The sequence below is a fragment of the Rhincodon typus genome, chromosome 38, assembly GCF_021869965.1.
Source record: "Rhincodon typus isolate 14 chromosome 38, sRhiTyp1.1, whole genome shotgun sequence".
Classification (NCBI taxonomy): Eukaryota; Metazoa; Chordata; class Chondrichthyes; order Orectolobiformes; family Rhincodontidae; genus Rhincodon; species Rhincodon typus.
Window position 1 is genome coordinate 17,015,593 of NC_063369.1, and position 20,251 is coordinate 17,035,843.

At 48.4% G+C, this 20,251-nt stretch overlaps 1 protein-coding gene across 1 annotated transcript in view; it reads right to left on the reverse strand.

Annotated features, from left to right (window-relative positions):
* LOC109938507 (GEM interacting protein) overlaps nt 1-16,822 on the reverse strand; it is a 64,119-nt gene extending 47,297 nt beyond the window's left edge. Inside the window, exon 1 of the mRNA XM_048617841.1 lies at nt 16,544-16,822. Within this exon, the coding sequence (XP_048473798.1) occupies nt 16,544-16,565 (22 nt within the window). The 5' untranslated portion in view covers nt 16,566-16,822. The remainder of the gene's footprint in view (nt 1-16,543) is intronic.
* Between the last annotated feature and the right edge of the window lie 3,429 nt (nt 16,823-20,251).

Below are 20,251 nucleotides of genomic sequence, written 5' to 3' on the forward strand. Positions count from 1 at the left end.
TCAGCACTGGGGTACAGCCCTATAGACCTGTATACAGTCAGCCCTGGAGTACAGCCCTACAGACCTGTATACAGTCAGCAGTGGTCAGTGATGATGGTGGGTGGGCAGTGGCAGTGGTCAGTGGGATTGGTGGGTGGGCAGTGGCAGTGGTCAGTGGGAATGGTGGGTGGATGGTGGCAGTGGTCAGTATGAGTGGTGGGCAGTGGCAGTGGTCAGTGGTGGGTGGGCAGTGGCAGTGGTCAGTGAGAATGGTGGGTGGGCAGTGGCAGTGGTCAGTGGGAGTGGTGGGTGGGCAGTGGCAGTGGTCAGTGGGAATGGTGGGTGGGCAGTGGCAGTGGTCAGTGGGATTGGTCTCTGTGGTACAAAACAGCGTAGTGACTGCCTGTGTGGAGTTTGCACATTCTCCTCGTGTCTGTGTGGGTTTCCTCCGGGTGTTCCAGTTTCCTCCCACAGACCAAAGATGTGCAGGTTAGGTGGATTGGCCAGGCTAAATTACCCATAGTGTCCAGAGATGTGTAGATTAGGTAGGTTACAGGGGGATTGGTCTGGGTGGGATGCTGTGAGGTTCGGTGTGGACTTGTTGGGCCGAAGGGCCTGTTTCCACACTAGGGATTCTAAGATGATTCTATGATGATGACACGGGTGGGGAGGGGCAGTTGGAGTTGTGTGTGTATAGTGGTAGGCTTGGGGAAGGTGTATGTGTGGTGGGGGGGAATTGTGTGTGTGTATGTAGGGTTTGGGGGGTGATGTGTGTGTGTGTGTGTGTGGGTGGGTGGGTGGATTTCCAGGGCTGAGGGCCCTCAGCAGCTGATGGCATGGCCGTTCATGGTAGCACAGAGGACACAGCTTTGTTTGCTGTGATATATTCTATTTGAATGTCTGCAGTAGATCAGATCTCTTTCTGGCACCAGCCCTCTTCCTGTGCACCAGGATGAATCTCAATCCCTTTCACTAACTGTTTCCTGTCTGCTTTCAGTCACATCAGCTGATATTCCTCTTCTGATGTTTCCTTTCACAACCCAGTTCCTTTTTCAGTGTTTCTGTCGCCAGTTCCACTCACATGACCCTGGGTGAGCATTAAACCAGCCCCTTCACACTGAATGCTGCTTGGCAGCAGGAAGTAGTCCTCATACATGCAAAGCTTCCAGCAAGAGCCACTTTCAAACATATCGGGTGCTTGCTCCCCTTTGCTGCCTAAATCTTATGATGCTGACGCCAATTCAAATCATTAGTTAAACCCAGGAGCTTGGGGCCGGTGCTGTTATGTGTAGTGTTCATGTCCCAGCCTCTGAGCTAGGGGGCCTGGGTTCTAGTCCCAGATGTCTGTCAATAATGTCACTGAATGGGTTGATGAAAAAATGTTTTTAGAAGTCAGGACGTCACTGCTGTGTTCAGCTCAGAACCACATTGACCTCAACCACTGAGCTGTCTGCATGTTTATGTTACAAACAAAACTCCAGGGTTGTTCGCCATTTGCTTATGCCACCTTTCCTCTCTTCCGCCACAAGGATAGGGTTTGGACACAATCTGAACTCCATCCGGCTCCCAGGAGAGAGGTTCAGGTTCTCATACTCTGTACCCAACCCCTTCCACCTCCACTTCCTGAGGGTGCCTGTGCCTCATACAGACTCTCATCGGTATGTACGGAAAAGACAGCTCGTCTCGCTACTCACTGAACTGCAACATGCAGCCAAAGAAAGTAACAGAACAGGCCACTTGGTACACCGGAGGCCGTGCTGAAATTTCTCTCCACACCACCCGCTTTCTGCTCACTCCCTGCTTACTTTTCAAGCATTGCCAATTGACTTTAGAAGGAATCAGAATTTGCCTCTCGCGATACCGAAAATGTTGCACCACCCCAACTGTCTCCTTAATGACAAACAGACACTAGGTTCTATTCAACTTGAATATTACTGAATAGGGTGACGCGTTACCAAAGCTCACACTCATAGAATACCATCCCTACAGCGTGGAAACAGGCCTTTCAGCCCATCCAGTCCATACTGATCCTCCAAAGAGCATCCCACCCAAGTGCACGCCACTACCCTAACCCTGCATTTCCCACGGCCAATCCACCTAGCCTGCACATCTTAGGACTGTGGGGCACCCGGAGGAAACACACGCAGACACGGGGAGAATGTGCAAACTCCACACAGACAGTCACCCGAGGCTGGAATTGAACCCGGGCCCCTGGCGCTGTGAGGCAGCAGTGCTAACCAATGAACCAGCATGCCATCCCATCAAGGCACATTCAAGAATGTTAAATTTCAAACAACCACAACAATTTATACTACAGGAGAAAGAAGTACTGATTGGTTGTCAAGTTGACTGTGATTGGCCGAGGCATTGCCATGACGACAGCAATAGGCTCCTGGAGCTCTCGGACAGCTTAAAATGCATAGGGTTTGAACATATTCATTTTGTTTCTGGAAAATGAATGTGTGTGGCTTCTAACAATAACTGAGCCATGTTACAACCTTGACAGATTATCTGAATTGGTCACTACTGTAGCTATTAGTAGCTCTGTTCAGCAAATGCTTCCCAAATGCGGAATCACATCTAACAGGAGCAGTTTTCTTTCTTTTATTACCTTTGTCACCATCCCCCCTTCTCCCTCATTGCTAAAAGGATGAAAGTCTCACCATTTACATTAATGTGCAATCTACTTAAAGCTCTCCATCTCTAAGCATCCGACAGCGGGGTGAAAGCTCAGCAGAGGGGTTTGCGAGTGGAAGCTAGAATTATTCCTGACTATAGAATCTATAGCAGATGGGAAACTTCCCAGGCAACCCCAAATAAAACATCATTTGCACTCAATTTCAAAAGGCTATTAGATAAGTTCAGAATGCAGTGAAGGAACTATTAAGGAAATAGGTGATTGTACCCAAGGACACCCGTGAATTTTTAAAGAGATACTTCATTTTAGAGAAGACCTCCTTAACTATTTTTATTCAATCAAAAAGTATGAATCATATCTTTTACCTCTTTCCACCCAGCCGTAATTCTCACCTTGTTCAACCTCTGTGAAATATATAAATTATTTTCTTACAAACAAGCCCATAAGAGCTAGGAGCAGGAGAAGGCTGTTCAGCACTTTGGGCCTGCACCACTACTTAATATGATCTCGGCTGATCTCATCTTGGCTTCAACTCCATTTCCTGCCTGCTCTCCATAACCATTCAATCCATTATTAATTAAAAATCTGCCTATCTCTCCTTTAAATTTCGCCCCTGTCCCGATGTCCATCACGCTCTGGGGCAGTGAATTCCACAGATTCATTACCTTCAAGAAAAGTAATTCCTCCTCATCTCAGTTTTGAATCTGCCACCCCTTAGACTAAAACTAATACCTCTTGTTTCCAAGTTTCCCCACAAGGAGAAACAATGGTTTCATGTTTAACATGTTTACAAACAAACAGTCACTCAGTTGTGCAGATCTTGAATACTGCTGGAGTGAGAGACATGTTGCTAAAACTTTTCATATTGCACTCAGTCAGGACAAATGCAAGATTACCAGATCTCAAACAATCACAACTTACGTTACAAAACAAAAGGATGTTCTGTTGCCACGGAAAAAGCAACAGAGTTTACCCAAGCTCCCAAGTTATTCAAAGAAGGGACAAGTTTTGAACAAATTTCTGTAGCGTGCAGAGAGCAGCAACACCTCAGCCAAGCATTCAGCACTCTTCAGGAGTATACACTGTTGTGGGCATTTAAAATTAGGCAATTTTGTGTTTGTCCTGATGAGTGCAAGATGAAAAGTCTCAGCAATAAAACACGAAATTACGTATCTGGCAAAGACCCAAGGGGTTATGTTAGCTTAACCTTCTGCCTCACATCTCCTCCCCCTCCTGGATCAGATCCAACTCCCTTTAATTCAGCTTAAACCCAAGTTAATATCAGACAGTGTGTAATGTGAGCAACTTAGAATCTTGGAGATGTACAGCACGGAAACAAACCCTACGGTCCAACCTGTCCATGCCGACCAGATATCCTATATTAATCTAGTTCCATTTGCCAGCATTTGGCCCATATCCCTCTAAACCATTCCTATTCATATACCCACCAGATGCCTTTTAAATGTTGTATTTGTATCAGCCTCCAACACTTCCTCTGGCAGCTCATTCCATACACACCACCATCCTCTGCGTGAAAAAGTTAACCCCTTAGGTCCCTTTTAAATCTTTCCCCTCTCACTTTAAACCTACGCTCTCTAGTTTTGGACTCCCCCACCCTGGGGAAAAGACCTTGGCTATTCACTCTATCCATCAACTTACGATTATAATTATCTCCTCACTTGACAGTATTCTCAGACATCGCACCATGTGCTGACAGCGAGGAGCAAGTTGATGTCGGAATACTCACCTTTCAGCAGGTCGGCAGCTCTGACAACACAGAAGCAGCTCAATACCCATCTGGGGCACAGCCTATCACTGATGGCTGGGGCGGGGGGAGAGCGGGGTGGGGATCACTGTCCTGCCCGCTGAGCTGAGCACCCATCCCCTCCACTGCTGGGGTGTCCCATCCACGGCATACACAGCAGCAACTCTCCAGGGGTCAGCTGAACAGCTCCTCCCAGATCGGTGACCTCTAGCAGCAGAGAAGGACAGAGAGCAGGATCACGGGAACATCATCGCCTCCCTGCCAAGCTGCATACCAACCAGGCTCGGGCAGATGTAAATACATACATAAATATATATATTTATTCCTGTTTGTCCGTCATCGCTGGGTCAGACTTCCAACACTGTGTGAGCAGCAGTCTCACCACCACTGTGATTGCCCTTGTCAAGGAGAAACTCCTATGCAAACTTCCCAAAGGCAGTCAGGGACAGGTCAGGTAATGCCAGTCCTGACGGCGATGCCCACATCCTCTGAATGAAAGACCCTGCCAGTTATATTGACAATGCCCAATCACTGGCAACCACCCAGATTCATAGGAAGTGGGCTTATCCTCTCTAACTCCTGCATCAGCCGAAACCCAATGCAGTCAACCCTCCGAACGCTGCTTGATTCTCCACTGAGTTTCTGAGTATCTCCCCTAGTTGCTCCAACAGCTTTCACTTTGCAGGCAAATGCTTCTTGCCTCCTTTTCGCTCTCTCTCTCTCTTTCTGTAAAGGCCAAGAGAATTACCCTCTATATGGGGAGGTTTGGGGAACAGCTCGCTCAAACCTCAGCAGCAACAACAAATAATTTCCACCTGGGTAGTGTCTCTGTCACAAAGCATTTCACAGGGGCCAAATATAATGACATTGAACCGAAGAGAGTATTTGGGGCAGGGGACCAGAAGTTTGGTGGTAGGTGGTGGCTGAAGTACTAGATTTGAAGGAAAACCTTAAAGGAGGATGTGGATGAAGAGCCCACAGAGGGTGTGCTGAAGGACAAGGCCCAGTCACGTGAAGGGACAGCTGCCGATGGTGGGATGGAAGGAGTTGGAACCTTCCTTCCAGTTGCTCCAGTTGGATTTCTCGCTCGCTGCCCTGTGCCTTTGGAAACCAGGAGGGATCAAAATCCCCTTCACCCTTTGCTTCCCTTTGACAGATTGCTAAACCAAGAAAGGAAGATAGAGAGAGAGAGATTCCCAAGGATGGAGCTAGGCAGTTGAAATAAGGAACAGCTGATGATCCAATCCCTTCATCTCTTCCTTCTAGCCTATATCCTACCTGACATTACTACTTCTTATTTTCCTCTGAGTGCCTCATTCTACTCTTCTTCATTCCTGCATCTTTACTGTGTTCAAGTCAAGTATCAGACACTGTGACCTCCTCTACACTGTTCTCTCTCAGAACTGCAAAACCTGAAATCTCCTAAGTCTCTCCATTCTTTGAGAACCTGCAGGCTCTAGCCTTGATGTCCTTGTGTCACTGAATCCTGTATTATCTGTAATCTTCCCTCACTTCTTCCAACTTTGGTTACCACATCTTGGAGCTTCCACTAGACTCTTCCCCTGGTGTGCTGGCCCATCCCACTTGTGTACTGCTTTGGGTTGACTCACTGTTAAAAAGGAAAGATTATCCAAAGTGCCTGGACCACCATTAACATTTAGAACATTCTTCAAAATGAAAATAGCCGAGCAAGTTTATTCAATTGGGATAAGGGAAATTCTAAACATTTCTTATTTGTTCCTGGGACATGGGTGACACCGGTTAGGCCAGCATTTATTGCCCATCCTCAATTGCCATTGGGAAGGTGGCGGTGAGCTGCTTTTGCGAATTGCTACAGTCCATTTGGTGTAGGTAGACCCACAATGCTGCTAGGGAGGGAATTCCTTAATTTTGTCCCAGCGACACTGAAGGAACAGTGATATATTGTCAAGTCAGGGTGGTGAGTGCGTTGGAGTGGAACTTGTAGGTAATGGTGTTCTCATGTATCTGTTGCCCTTGTCCATCCAGATAGTAGAGTTTGAGGCTTTGGAAGATACTGCTTAAGGATCTTTGGTGAATTTCTGCAGTGCATCTTGTAGATGATACACACTGCTGCTACTGAGCGTCGGTGGTGGAGGGAGTGAATGCTTGTGGATGTGGTGCCAATCAAGCGGGCTGCTTTGTCCTAGATGGTATCAAGCTTCTTGAGCGTTGTCGTGGTCGAACCCATCCAGGCAAGTGGGGAGTATTCCATCACACTCCTGACTTATGCCTTGTAGATGGTGGACAGACTTTGAGGAGTCAGGAGGTGAGCTATCTGCCATAGAATTCAAAGTCTCTGACCTCGGTCTTGTAGCCACAGCATTTATGTGTCCAATCCAGTTCAGTTTCTGGTCAATTGTAACCCTCAGGATGTTGATAGTGGGGGATTCAGTGATGGTGAATGTCAAAGGGAAATGGTTACAGTCCCTCTTGTTTGAGCTGTTCATTACCTGGCCCTCGTTTAGTGTGTATGTTCCTTGCTGTTTCACAGAGTCAAGTAATTGTTACTCAATGCAGAAGAGGCCATTCAGCCCATCATGGCTACACATACTCTTCAAATTTGCATGTTGGCATAATGCCATTCTTCCAGCTTATCCCCACAGCCTTGTACATTGTTTCTATTTAAATAACCATCCCATGCTCTCTGGAATGCCCTATTAATCCTGCCTCTACCACATTTCCAAGCTGTGCATTCTGGAACTGAATGTGTGAAAAATTTATTACTTTCTCATTTCCAATTGCTCCTTTTACAAATCACGTTAGATCGGTACCCTCTTGTCCTCAATCTTTTTATAAGTGGGAACAGTTTCTCTCTGCTTATCCTGTCCAGGCCACTCATGACTTTGAAAACTTCTATCAAATCTTCTTTTAGCCTTCTCTTCTCCAAGGCAAACATTCCCAACTTCTCCTTTCTATCCTCCCAACTGGAGTTTCTCATCCCTGTAACCAATCTCGGAAATCTCTTCTGTACTTTCTCCGCTGCATTCAGATCCGTCCTAAGGTGTGGGGCCCAGACTGTACACAGTACTCCAGCTGAAGTGTAACTCACATCTTATATGTAAGTTCAGCATAACCTCTCTTTTTTCCACTTAGCCAGTTTTGGGTCCACATTGTTACAGCTTTTACTTGCAGTTTCTAGAAGAGGGGCAGCATCTGTAACAACCACACAATGCAGGATCCATACTGCTCTCCATCAATGGCTAATGAAATGGCTAAAGAATTTGCAAATAGTGAATCGTGTGCAAGAAAGGAGGCTGGGTAATCCAAGATGGAGGACAGGAGAATATTGTGGCTGCTCCTTTTTTGAGTTTTTTTCAGTATTCAAGCCAATTTCCTCAATATTTTGGAGCAGTAATTACAGTTTGATAAGCTGTTGCATTGTTTTGGACAACATTTAAAAGGCATTTGGATGGGTATATGAATAGGAAGAGTTTGGAGGGATACGGGTCAAATGCTGGCAAATGGAACTAGATTAGTTTAGGATATCCGGTTGGCACAGACGAGTTGGATCAAAGGGTCTGTTTCCGTGCTGTACATCTCTATGACTCTAATAGCAAATAGCCAATTGATGCACGGTAGCTATGCAGCTGTAGGCTGTGAGCGGATTAGGCTCTGCCTAACTCTCAGATGGTTCATGTACGTCTGGCCTTGTTCTCACCAGAGCGTTCACGGCCTACAAATAGAAGCTGCTGTGAAGATGCAAATTGAAGCTCGACCAGCCGAATGGCCTGCTCCTGCTCCTTTCTTTTGTGTCCTCACCCTCTAAAAGCAAGGAACTCAGTAATCTACACTTCCTCCTGTGTGGTAGTGAACCACAGAGACTAGAAGTATCCCGGGCAAGGCACTCTGTCCTGATAGAGAGCCAGGAGGGAGACCTACAGTTATATGTAGGGAGAGACAATGCCAATTCATTTTACATTCTGAGGAATGGTTAGCCAAGTTGCTCCTTGGAGTTTGCAGAGTGTGAGGCGGTCTTATTCAATGTATAAGATTCAAAAGGGGCTTAATGAGGTGAATGCCTGGAGGATATTTCCCTGCATGGGGACATCTAGAACAAGGGGACACAGTCTCAAGACAAAGGGCTTCCTGTTTGAGATGGAGATGAGGAGGAATGTTTTCTCTCAGAGGGCTGTAATTGAAATTCTCCATCCCAACAAACACTGGAGCTAGGGTCAGTGAATTGATTCAAGCCTGAGTTAGACCGTTTACAGATTTTAAAGAGAGAAGGGAGCCAAGGGTTCTGGGTGGCCTCAGGCACAAAGTACAGTTGTGGCCACAATTAGATCAGTCATAGTCTGGAATGGAACGGTCTCGAAGCTCCGAAAGGCCCACTCCTGCTCCCGATTCTGGTAACCTTATGTTCTAAACATGTGGGAGTGCTACTGAGCGGTTAATGTGGTTCGGATTTTCCGAGCCAGTTTAAGTCACTTTGGACACAGAGCTCCCCAATTCTTTCGCAGACGGATTCAGATCAGATGGAACTCCTGACAAACTGACCTGCTGAGCAACCCATCCGCTCATGAGTGGTTCTCATGACAGGATCAACAAAACTAAAAAGTCAGAACGCAAAACCAAGCAGAGAGCCTGGTGCAAATCAACACATCTGGATGAGAAACAGGCCCGTCGGCCCATTGGCACTACTCCTTTTGTAGTCATTGTCTACTGTCATGGAATCTCTTGCCCCTGCCAAGGTGGACGCTATCCCTCTTCTAGCCTGCTGTCATTTGTGTCCCCAAATGGTTCAATTGCTACTTTAACAGCCACTTTATTTGTTTGCCTGCCTCTCATGGGGAAGTCTCCTCTCTAATCCTTCACCTCAATAGGTGACCGTTCCATTTTCCCATTTTTAGTGAGCTGCTAATTAATTTTCCAAAGAAACTGGCACTGGAGAACCCAATCAGGGAGAGTTGCCCACCATCCAAGAAAGGAACTCTCTTTCCTTATCCCGCAATCGGTTTTTGCACAGACATTGGCAGATTGAGCTCAGCCCAGCTATTCGGAACATTGTCAAAGGGGTCGGTGCCCCTGATACAGCATGCACACGCACACTTTCCAGTTCCATATAGGAGCAGCTTAGGCTCCACACAGCCAAAGGAACCTCTTGGGGGTCAGTTCACTTCCATTGGAATCCAGGATGAACTCGCTTCCTTCCTCCCACTTTCCTAAAGGATGCATCCACTTGGCTGACTGATCAAAGAGTATCTGTTCTGATGATGCCAGTTTCCACAATGGAAGTGGGGGAACCTCAGAAATGTTCCTCAACCGAAGATTCCCCAGCACTGTAGTTGACAAGCGATGTCCAACCTATCTCTTGCACTTCGGCCTTCACACCCCCCTCCCCCTCCCCCACCCTCACCCCCATTTCCCTCTGCAACAGCAATCGGGACTCCCGGTCCTCACTTGCCTCCCCACCAATCTCTGCATCTAAAGGATGGTAGGTCACCATTTCTGTCACCTTCAACAGGATGTCATGACTGAACGCATATTCCCCTTCATAAAAACTGAAAGAACTGTGGATGCTGTAAATCAGAGACAAAAAAATAGAAATTGCTGGAAAAACTCAGCAGGTCTGGCAGCATCCATGGACAGAAATCAGAGTTAATGCTTCAGGTCAAGTGACCTTTCGTCAGAACTTCCTCAATTCTGAGGGAGTGTCAATCGACCTAAAACCCAAAACTGGAAAAACAGCATCTCATCTTTCATTTGGGGCCCTACAGCCTCTAGGAGTCAACATTGGAATCTGATTATATGCTTCTTTTTTTTTTACCCACTCCCCACACTCTGATCCTTTCAGCACAACTTACCCCTTCTCTCCTACTCTTAGCTCTCATCATCGCTTCTTCAACTTCTCCTGTGACTCACAATCAACAATCCCCCTCTCCGTCTACCTCTTTCCTATTTCTTCTCTGGACTCCGTCTCCACTTATCTGCTCTCCTCAAACACCCTCCACGCCCGTCTTCACCATAAATACCACTTTCTCCCAGCTGCTATCAGTTCTGAAGAAGAGCCACGGGCCTCAAAATGTTAACTCTGATTTTCTCTCTCCACATTTGCTGCCAGACCTGCTGAGTTTCTCCAGCAATTTATGTTCTTGATTAAAGAGTGAAATTTTTAAGGGGGGGTGGTGGGAAGAAGGGGAAAGAGGGTGTTGTAAGGGGAGGGAAGAGTGGGGAGAGAGAGGGGAGGAGCAGAGACAGGAGGAGAGTGCAGAGAGGGAAGGGGCAGAGAGAGAGAGAGAGAGACAGTGTGAGAGAGAGAGCGCAACAGCGGGGAGCAAGGACAGGTGAGAGAGGGGAAGTGGGGGTGTGGAGACACAGAGAGAGAAAGAAATAGGGGCACAAAGTTTATGGATGGAATTGCAGATTCCACAGGCCAGGAATGGATGAGAACAGAAATCTTGAAGAGAGCTCTACTGTAAAGTTCTTGTGGAATGAGCAACATCTCAAATAAGCTATTTAAACATGCTGCCTCAGGGCACGCATTTCCTGTGCTCAACCCAGCTTCCTGTGTCACAATTTTTTTCTTTGCCCTGATGGTTTACCATTATGAATTGGGAGGTCAGACTTTGCAAACTCAACAGAAATCTGCATTATCATTCCAAGCTCTGCCTGTTAGGCGGAAGAGAAAATCGAAACTTTTCCAACCCATCATCAAGTGTAGCATATTTGTCAGCTGACACTGGGTAAACATTCAAGCAGCAGTTGGCCATTCAGCCTCTCGATCCTGCTCCACCCTTCTAGATCACAACTGAGCATCCATCTGAACACCATTTTCCCCGCAACCTTCCCATATCCTTTCGATGTTGACCGTATCAAGAAATTGAACCAGTTGTCTTAAACATACTCAGTCACTGAGTTTCCACAGCCCTCTGGAGGTGGAGAATTACAAAGGTTCACCATCCTCTGATCGTCCCAGTCCTCAATGGCCTGCCCTGTATCCTGAAGTTCTGTCCCCTCGTTCTACTCCACACACCCCCACCCCAAGCCAGGGGGAAATATCCTTTCTGCATCCACTCTGCTGAGCTCTGGAAGAATTTGGTACATTTCAATGAGATCACCCCTCCTTCTCCAAAAGTCAAAATAATATAGACCCAGTCTCCTCAATCTCCTCTCAGGACAATCCCACCAATCCCAGGAATCAGCTGGATGAATCTCCACTGCACTGTCTCTACAGCAAGTAGATTGGTCCTTAGATAACGGGGCCAAAACTGTACATAAACCAGAGTGTTCATCAGTATAACACATCTTCGCAAAGGGTGTGTGTGTGTATGTGTGTAAGTGCCTCCCTTCCGTCATTAGATTTACTTGTGTTTGTTTCAGTTTGGGAAATTTACAGAACTTCTGCTCAACAGCTGGGTGGAGCTGGTTGGAATCGCTGTTCTGACCCAGGTCTGGGAAAGAACACTGGTTTCCACAATTGAGCAGCCTTTCGCTTCAAGCTCGATTGCTTGCCTCCCTCCTCTCTCCTACACAAACCCTTCATGGACCTCACACGGTAAACCCCCTGCAGGCAAGCGGTTGAGCTGTCAGTATGCAAGAGGAGCTCTGTGGGTGACTGTGAGTTAGCAACAGCACAGGAGGAACCTGGTCATTACAGTTTGAGCTGAGAGAACGCGGCTTCCTTGCCAGGACTACATTAAAACCTGTCTGAAGCGCGGCAACAACAACTTGAATTTACATAGCACCATTCAAGTCCCAAGGCACCTCATAGTAATACAATCTGACAACCTGACTGCAGGAGTTATTCACCAGGTTGATCAAAACCAAGCTGGATTTTAAGCTTCTTCTTCAAAGCAACTTGGATGATGAACAGGTGGAAAGCTTTAAGGAGGGAAACCCAGGACCTTGGTAACTGAAGACAGAGCCATCAGAGGCAGTGCAGTTCAGTTTGGGAACAGAATCAGAAGAGTGTAGAATGAGTGAAGGAATGATTTTACTGTCACATTTATATTACACTGAGAAAAACAGCAAAATACAGGGAAATTTTTTTTTTGCACTGTCACCACAATCCAGTGCCATTTTGAAAAGTTTTAAGAGTAAGAAAAAAAAGAAAGATATAGCTTAAAGAAATAAAAAAGATAGAGTTGAGAGAGAGTCCATCAGTCCTCAGCCAGCTCAACATCAACAATGCCTGTGCCACCATCCCTCCTCCACCACCTCACTGCCATCTACACTGGACCCAACCTACATTAAAGTCACCATCTTTTGGTGCCGGGCCAATTCTCCTCTGCCACTGCCATGCCACCATCTTCACTGGGCTCACCGCTGGGCCCACTTCATCGATGTCGCCATGATGCCCTTCTATCACCGCCACCAGCACCTGACCCAACCAACGACAAAGTCACTGTTCCTCAGGCGCCATCTCTCATCGCGGGGCCTACCTCACCGACATCGCCTCTGCTGATGTAGCAGCTGCCGATTCCGATGCCGGGTCCCATGCTTGCCCCAGAAAAGTAAGCAAGGGCCCACCCGAGTCCGTGCTGGGCCCACCCGAATCCGTGCTGGGCCCACTCGAGTCCGCCCTGGGCCCACCCGAGTCCGCCTTGGGCCCACTCGAGTCCGCCCTGGGCCCACTCTGCCCTGGGCCCACCCGAGTCCGCCCTGGGCCCACTCCGCCCTGTGCCCACCCGAGTCCGCCCTGGGACCACCCGAGTCCACCTGGGACCACTCGAGTCCGCCCTGGGCCCACTCCGCCCTGGGCCCACACGAGTCCGCCCTGGGCCCACTCCGCCCTGGGCTCACCCGAGTCTGCCCTGGGCACACTCCATCCTGGGCCCACCCGAGTCCGCCCTGGGACCACCCGAGTCCGCCCTGGGACCACTCCGCCCTGGGCCCACCCGAGTCCACCATGGGCCTCCTCATTGCCACCAATGCCTGTCCAAGATCAGGACAAAAGGTAAGCAAAATGAAAAAGAAGGAAACAAAGAAGAAAAGAAAGAAACGAAAAGTGGTCAGAGCAGATGAGCCTGGCTAAGGGGCCCTACTCCGCCACCATTTTGATGACGGTATGAGGCCCTTGTCGTATATCTATCAATTGCTACATCAGTTGTTAATTTTAAATCTGCGACAGACACATGTTTGTTAAGCGAAGGTATTAAGGGGTATGGGCCAAAAGAGATATATATGGAGTTAGGCCACAGATCAGCCATGATCTCATTGAGTGGTGGAAAACAGGATCATAGAATCATGGAATAGAATCGCAGAATCCCATTCAGCCCATCGAGTCCACATCAACCCTCCGAATTGCATACCCCCCAGACCCACCCCCCTACCCTAGCCCTATAACCCTGCATTCCCCATGGCTAACCCACCCAGCTTGCATATCCCTGGACACAATGGGCAATTTCCCATGGCCAATTCAACAAACAAGCACATCTTTGGACCGTGGGAGGAAACCAAAGCACCCGGAGGGAACCCACGTAGACACAGGGAGAATGTGCAAACTCCACACAGACAGTCGCCCAAGGGTGGAATCGAACCCAGGTCCCTTACTGAGCCACTGTGCTGTGTCAATTGAGAGACTGAATAGCCAACTCCTGTTCCTTTATCTTAATGTGACCTGGAAAGTTCCTTAAAGACTTATTCCTTTTCCCTTCCTAACCAGCATAGCTATTCATAGTATGTTATTGGCAACCATAGCAACAGAGCTGTTCCCCATGAACATAGTGCTTTTTCTCTGTTCCAGGTGCCATGGTCATTAAGGCCTTCCCTGGTCAGAGGGGCCCAACTACTGGATCCTCGACAGTGTTAATCTCCAACAACCTACGAACTTTAACAAAGTAAAACATCCCAGGAGAATTCTTGGGCAAAATTTAAGACCCAGCCAAAGGATGAGTGACCAAAAGCTCAGTCTAAGAGGCGGATTTTAAGAAATATCTTAAAAATGAGTAGATAGATCGGGAAGAAATACCAAAGCCTACGGCCTAGGCAGCTGGAAGCATAGCCAACAGGGGTGGAGGGAGAGGTGTAGGGATTTGCAAGGGACCAGAGTTGGACATATGTAGCATTTCTGAAGGGTTGGTGGGTGTGAGAGGTTTCAGGGAATTAAGTTACCAATCAGTAAGGAAGAGAAACGAAATATTGTTTTGTTATCGACACAAGATGGATTGACTCTGGGAGAAAACTAAGCACTAGGTAATAGAGTCAGTATAACTAGGAAATAGAATGGGCTGAACGGCCTCTTTCTGCACTGTAACAATTCTGGGATCATCAGCTACGTTCACACTACCACCTGGAACTCTCAAAGACGTGAGCACAAAATTCACACCAACATTCCCAGTGCAATACTGAGGAGTGCTACACTGTCGGCGGTACCATCTTTCAGATGAGACACTTAGATAAAGTCCCATTTGTTCTCTCAGGTCACACAAGAACATGCAAATTAGGAACAGGTGGGGGCCATTTGGCCCCTCAAACCTGCTGTGCCATTCAACCCGATCATGGCTGGTTGTGACCTTAACTCCATTTCTCTTCCAACCCTGGCTACCACTTGTTAGTCATGAAGCTATTTACCACACACAGTCATTGGACCCCCATCTCTGCCATTGCCTAGGGGAGAGTTCTTGAGACTCACGCCAAAAATTTCTCCTCATCCCCAGCTCAAATGGGAGACCTTGGTTTTTAAACTGTGTCCCATATTCTGGCTTCCCTCAACAGCAAACATCCTCTAGGCGTACGGCCTGTCATGTTCTCTCAGGATAATTTCAATAAGATTATCTCTCATTCTTCTAAAGCCCAATGGACACTGATGCTACCTGCTTGAGCTTTCCACACGAGACAAGCACTTTGTCTCAGGAATTAGTCAAGTGAAGTTCCTCTGAATGTTGTTACGTTTGTATGTTATTGCGGTCAGTCTTCCTTACAGGGTATTTGGAGCATTTAGCTAGAGGAGCAATCCTGGTACCTTGTGGGTATTTGCCCTCTCTGCCAGTATGTGGCACTGGGGTACAGGTTTTTCGAGGTGGTTTGCAGGCACCAATCCTGCTTTGTCTTAGGCCAATCTGGTGATTAATGGGAGAGGGCAGACCCCACCATTCAGTATCTACAAGAGAGGCTCTGTCTTTGGACAACAAGAAGGTTTACTGCATGACAGCACTAAGTTGGTCAAGCAGAATGACCAGGGCCTTAGGCAGCTGATACAGATAGATCTGCTCCCTCTGAAAACTGGAGCAGAATCCTTGTCTCTCCCCCTACAGACTCTGTGTGTGACCTCAATAGAATGCGTGGAGCCGATGTAACATTAACATAAACACCTTCAGAACCATTTCCTTCTACTGTTACCCATGTTACTAGGTTGATCAACATCACTGGGCACTGTGCCACAGAAATTAGCCTTTTTTTGGCATTGGCTGACTGGGCACAGAGGTTACCCACAATGCCTCAGAGAGGCGCAGTCCAACCTTTTGACCCTGCGAGAAGGATGGAGAATCAAAGTGTGTTGGTGGGGCTGGGAGGGTGGGAAGCACATCTCCCCAGATGGTTCCTCACCTACACACTGTCACTGCCTGCAACTCAGCCTCAACGGAGTTGCCATGGAGACGGAGGGAGAGATGGGGGAGACTCGACCAAACGAAAGAAAAAAAATCTCTGCAAGGATTTGGCTTCCACCAAAATGGCGACTAGGGTCACAGGTTGAAAATGCAGCATCAGCCTTTCACGTTTCGCATCTTCATAGTACCCTCGTCCCGTAGTCTCCCATCCACCCGTCCCAGTCTCCCACCCTCCCGCTCCTGTTCCCTAGCCCCCTCACACCCGATCGCAGTAAAATCAGGGTCACCACAGCAAACCTGATCTGCCACACAAAAACACCAGTTAGTCAGCCTATCGGAAATAAAAGTTGGATAATGAACTCCTTGGAGAGAAACAACGAAAAGCAAGCTTTTCACCAGCAGGAATCTACTTTGGAGCTCCAGCTATTCACACACACAGACATCTGGCTACATACAAATGTCACAGGATGTGGTGGGTGCTGACCTAAATGGAGACTAAAAACCAAATATCTGTGAAATATAAACACACGTTCTCCAAACAACGGCCATCATTTCGGATTCACGGCCGCCTGCCTAAAACCTGCGGCTGAGAAGCCTCGAGTTACAGATCTCGGTGACTGGGAGACCGTGCCCCCCCAAGCCGTTACATACCGTTCTCCTTTGCATCCCCCATGTTTCTGTCACCTCCAATGCTGACACCTCAGTCACCAGTTAATTGCAGCGACAGCTCTTTGCTGTTCAGTGGAGCAGCCGTCACTCAACAGCGAAGGGAGAAGTAGCGAGAGGGGCTTGTTAACGCTTTAGTTGAGGGGGTTGGCAGGGAGGCGGGAGACAGGGCTCGGTGCCCAGCTGAGAGAGGCTGGCATCACGCAGGTCCCTCTAGCAGACAGCGGCTACCTGCTCCCAGCCCTCTGAAGGGCATCGACCCCATCTTCCTCCAGCCCTGTGACATCAGCAACGCTGCAAAGTCAGTACACTTCCTCCTCACACAACACGCGCGCACAGTGCAGCAGCTCTGAACAGCTGCTGAGCCCTGCCAGTAAAGTCCCACGCACCCAAAAAAAAAACCAAGTTCCTGCAGAGCAGGGTGGGGGGCTGGGAGGATGACGGAAAACGGGAATTTCCCCGTGCCTGGAAACTATGGAGCTGCCGGTCTTTATCCCCACTTCCCCTCTCCTGCCTCGTCACCACCTTCTTGTGGGTCCGTGCCTGGTTTTCCGATCCAAGCAATGGCCCATTCCCCACCTCCATCATCCTCCTCCAGTCTTCCAGGATTTCTGTGCTACTTGCGCACCCCACTCCATTTTCCTAGCTGCGCCTCTCCTTCAGCTGCCCCAGATCTGGAACCCTCTCCGCAAAATCTCCCCACTTCTTTATCGCTTTCCTCCTCCGAGACGTTTCCCCTCCCTCGCTCCCTCTCCCCTCTTTGAGAGGCTTGTTAAGATCCCATTTCTTCCAAGTACGCCCATCCTCACATCTCTCAGTGTCACTATTTGTTTGATAATGCCCACCCGTGTAGTGCCTTGGGGCACTGTACAGAAACTGTATATTGTACAGAAATCCAACTTGGTGCTGCTCACTGCGATTCCCAGTCTCAGTTGTCACATTGCCAACCCTCCAGGAATGCCCTGCCATCTCCTGAAATTAAAGATTAACCTTGTGCAGGGCGGGGGGGAGCAGTTTCAAAACAAAAAGAGACAAAGAAGTGTTTAATTGAAGGGGTTTCTTTGGTACTCTCCCATTCATTCGTCACAAAATATCAGAATTAGAGGCAGAGGCTGTTGGAAGTGGGTGGCTGGTTGGAGATGGGAAATCATGGCGGGGAGTGAAGAGTTTCCCCTTCCCACCCCTCCAACAAAAACACAGGAATGTCACATTTGAAACAACCCTACAGATGGTTGTCGGAAATTTGGTATTCTTGCAATGTGGCCCTGACAAGTTAAAGCTTCAGAAACACGTCTCTGTCTTCAGTAAATTCAAGACCAACCAAGTGTGAATCCCATTTCTCGCCTCTCCCGGGAGATTCTCAGCCCCGCTCCCCGCTCCGTACAGACGGAATATCTCAATTTTGGGACACAGGGAATCGAGGCTGTATGGGGCGGAATCATTGGTTGGACATGATGGGAACTCTGAAGGACTGAAGCTGGGAATCTCGGGTGCTGTGATCTCCACTGGGGAGGACAGAGCTGCAGGATTGGTTTGGGGAGGGGGTGTCAAGTGGCAGAAATTTATAGGACCACCAACTGTTCCAAAAATCATGATGAATACCTCAAACCCAGGCCTGGATTTGGTGAGCCACCCACAAAACCTGACCCACCAGTGCCCCCTCCCACCAAATTATACTGACCCAATGTGGGTCAGCCAATCAAATACAGTTCCATGGATCAAGTTCAAATCACACTGTGGCTGTTTCAGATTTTCAATATTGTTTTAAAATAATTTTTAAAGACCAAGAATAATTATCTTGTTGTGAGAACCCAACTGATTCACTCATATGCTTGGGACAGAGACCTACTGGGTTTACCCGGTTCGTTTATGCCAGCCCCACTCTCAGACTATTCAGATCGCTCTATAGACGGCCAACATGGACCTGAAGGGCTGAATAGCCTCCTTCCGCACTGCAGTGACTCTTAATGGCCTGCCAGAGGGCCCTAGCAAGGCACCAACATCTCAAAGATCACTGAGAATGAGCAATATGTCAGTGAGCCCTACACAGATCAGACTTCACTTTAAGGGAACTGAATACAGCCTGAATACAGTATTCAATAAAACCACTGCAGCAATCAGAGAGGGAGGGAGGGAGCGTGTGAGAGAGAGAGAGAGAGGTGGGGGGTGAGAGGGAGACTGAGAGTGACAGTAGAGTCAGAGGGGGGAGAGAGACAACGGAGATAGAGGGGAGAGAGGGACAGGGGAGATAGAGGGGAGAAAGAGTGACAGAGAAGGGAGGGACAGAGGAGATAGATGGGAGAGACAGAAGGGAGAGTGTGTGTGACGGGAAATGGAGGGGAGAGAGGGTGAGAGAGAAGGGAGGGAGGGAATGTTGGGGGGCATGTGCGAAAGGAGAGATATGTAGAGAGGAAGCAGGGAGAGACAGAGCATGGTGAGAGAAAGAGGGGTGAGAGATAGGGGGGTGGGGGAGAGAGAGATGGGGAGATTGAGAGAGACGGCAGATAGAGAGGAAAGGGGAGAGAGAGAAGAAAGAGAGATTGTGTGAGGAGAGAGAAGGGGTGAGAGAAATTAAGGGTGAGTGAGAAAAGAGTGGAAGAGAGGGAGCGATGAAAGAGAGGGGAGTGGGTGGAGAGAGGGAAGGGAAGAGAAAGAATGGAGGCAAGAGAGAAGGAGGAAGTAAGTGAGAAAGAGAGAGAGAGAGAGGATGCAGTGCTGAGCAGACACAAGGTTTCCTGGTAGATACTATTTACAGAACAAGCACAGTGAAGCTACAGTGAGCTGGCAGAGTTCACGAGAAGTCAGTGACAGGGAAATAACCATTAACCTATCAGGGAGTCACTGACTTATTATCTCTCTATATCACATTAAATCAGAAACATAGCTGTCTTTTCAACACTCCAATGCTGAACTCAGCCACCATGACATTGCCTCGATGCTCTGTATAAACAGAAGTTTCCACATTCTTCCCCCTCCACTCCCTTATCATAATTCACCAAGCTATTCCCCAATCCCCTGGACGTCCCCACCCCACCCCACCCACCAGTGATCCTCCAGTCCCTCTCCCAGGGACCTAGTCTTCATTGCTCAGTAGGACAAGCAATGAAAGACTCACAGGCCAAACCACACTGATAAAACCCCTTCTTTCAACCCTGACTGATCTCCCCAGCCCCACTCCCACAGGTGGGTAAACAGGTAAAGGAGGGGTAAAAGGGTGGCGGAGCAAGCAGAATAGGGTAGGCAGGGAACGGGGGCACAAGGAGCACCATGGAAGGTAAATCCCAGGACCTTCTGACTCCAAAGGACAGTCTTACAATGAAGCACACCAAGGCTGGGAGTATGATGTGGTCGTGGCAGGATCCAGGAGCAACTCCACAGAGCCCAGCCTCATGCACAGACATCGTCTCCCACCACCACCCAAGCTGCCTGTATTCATCGTTCACACTTTTAGTTTTGGTTCATCTTCACCAGACCCATAGCCCCCCCCTCCCACTGCCTGTGCACCATACACACAGTGGGGCCCACAGCTCTGATCCCCCCCCAACCAAAGTAGACCCCGCGGCACACCACCCCACCCGCCCCCACCAGCACCGCAAGTAGGATTTCCTACCGTGCACCATGTCCACCACAGAGGCAGCTGTTTCCAGGAGACTGTTGTTGTGATTCAGCGAGGGGTAACGGTCAATGACAAGA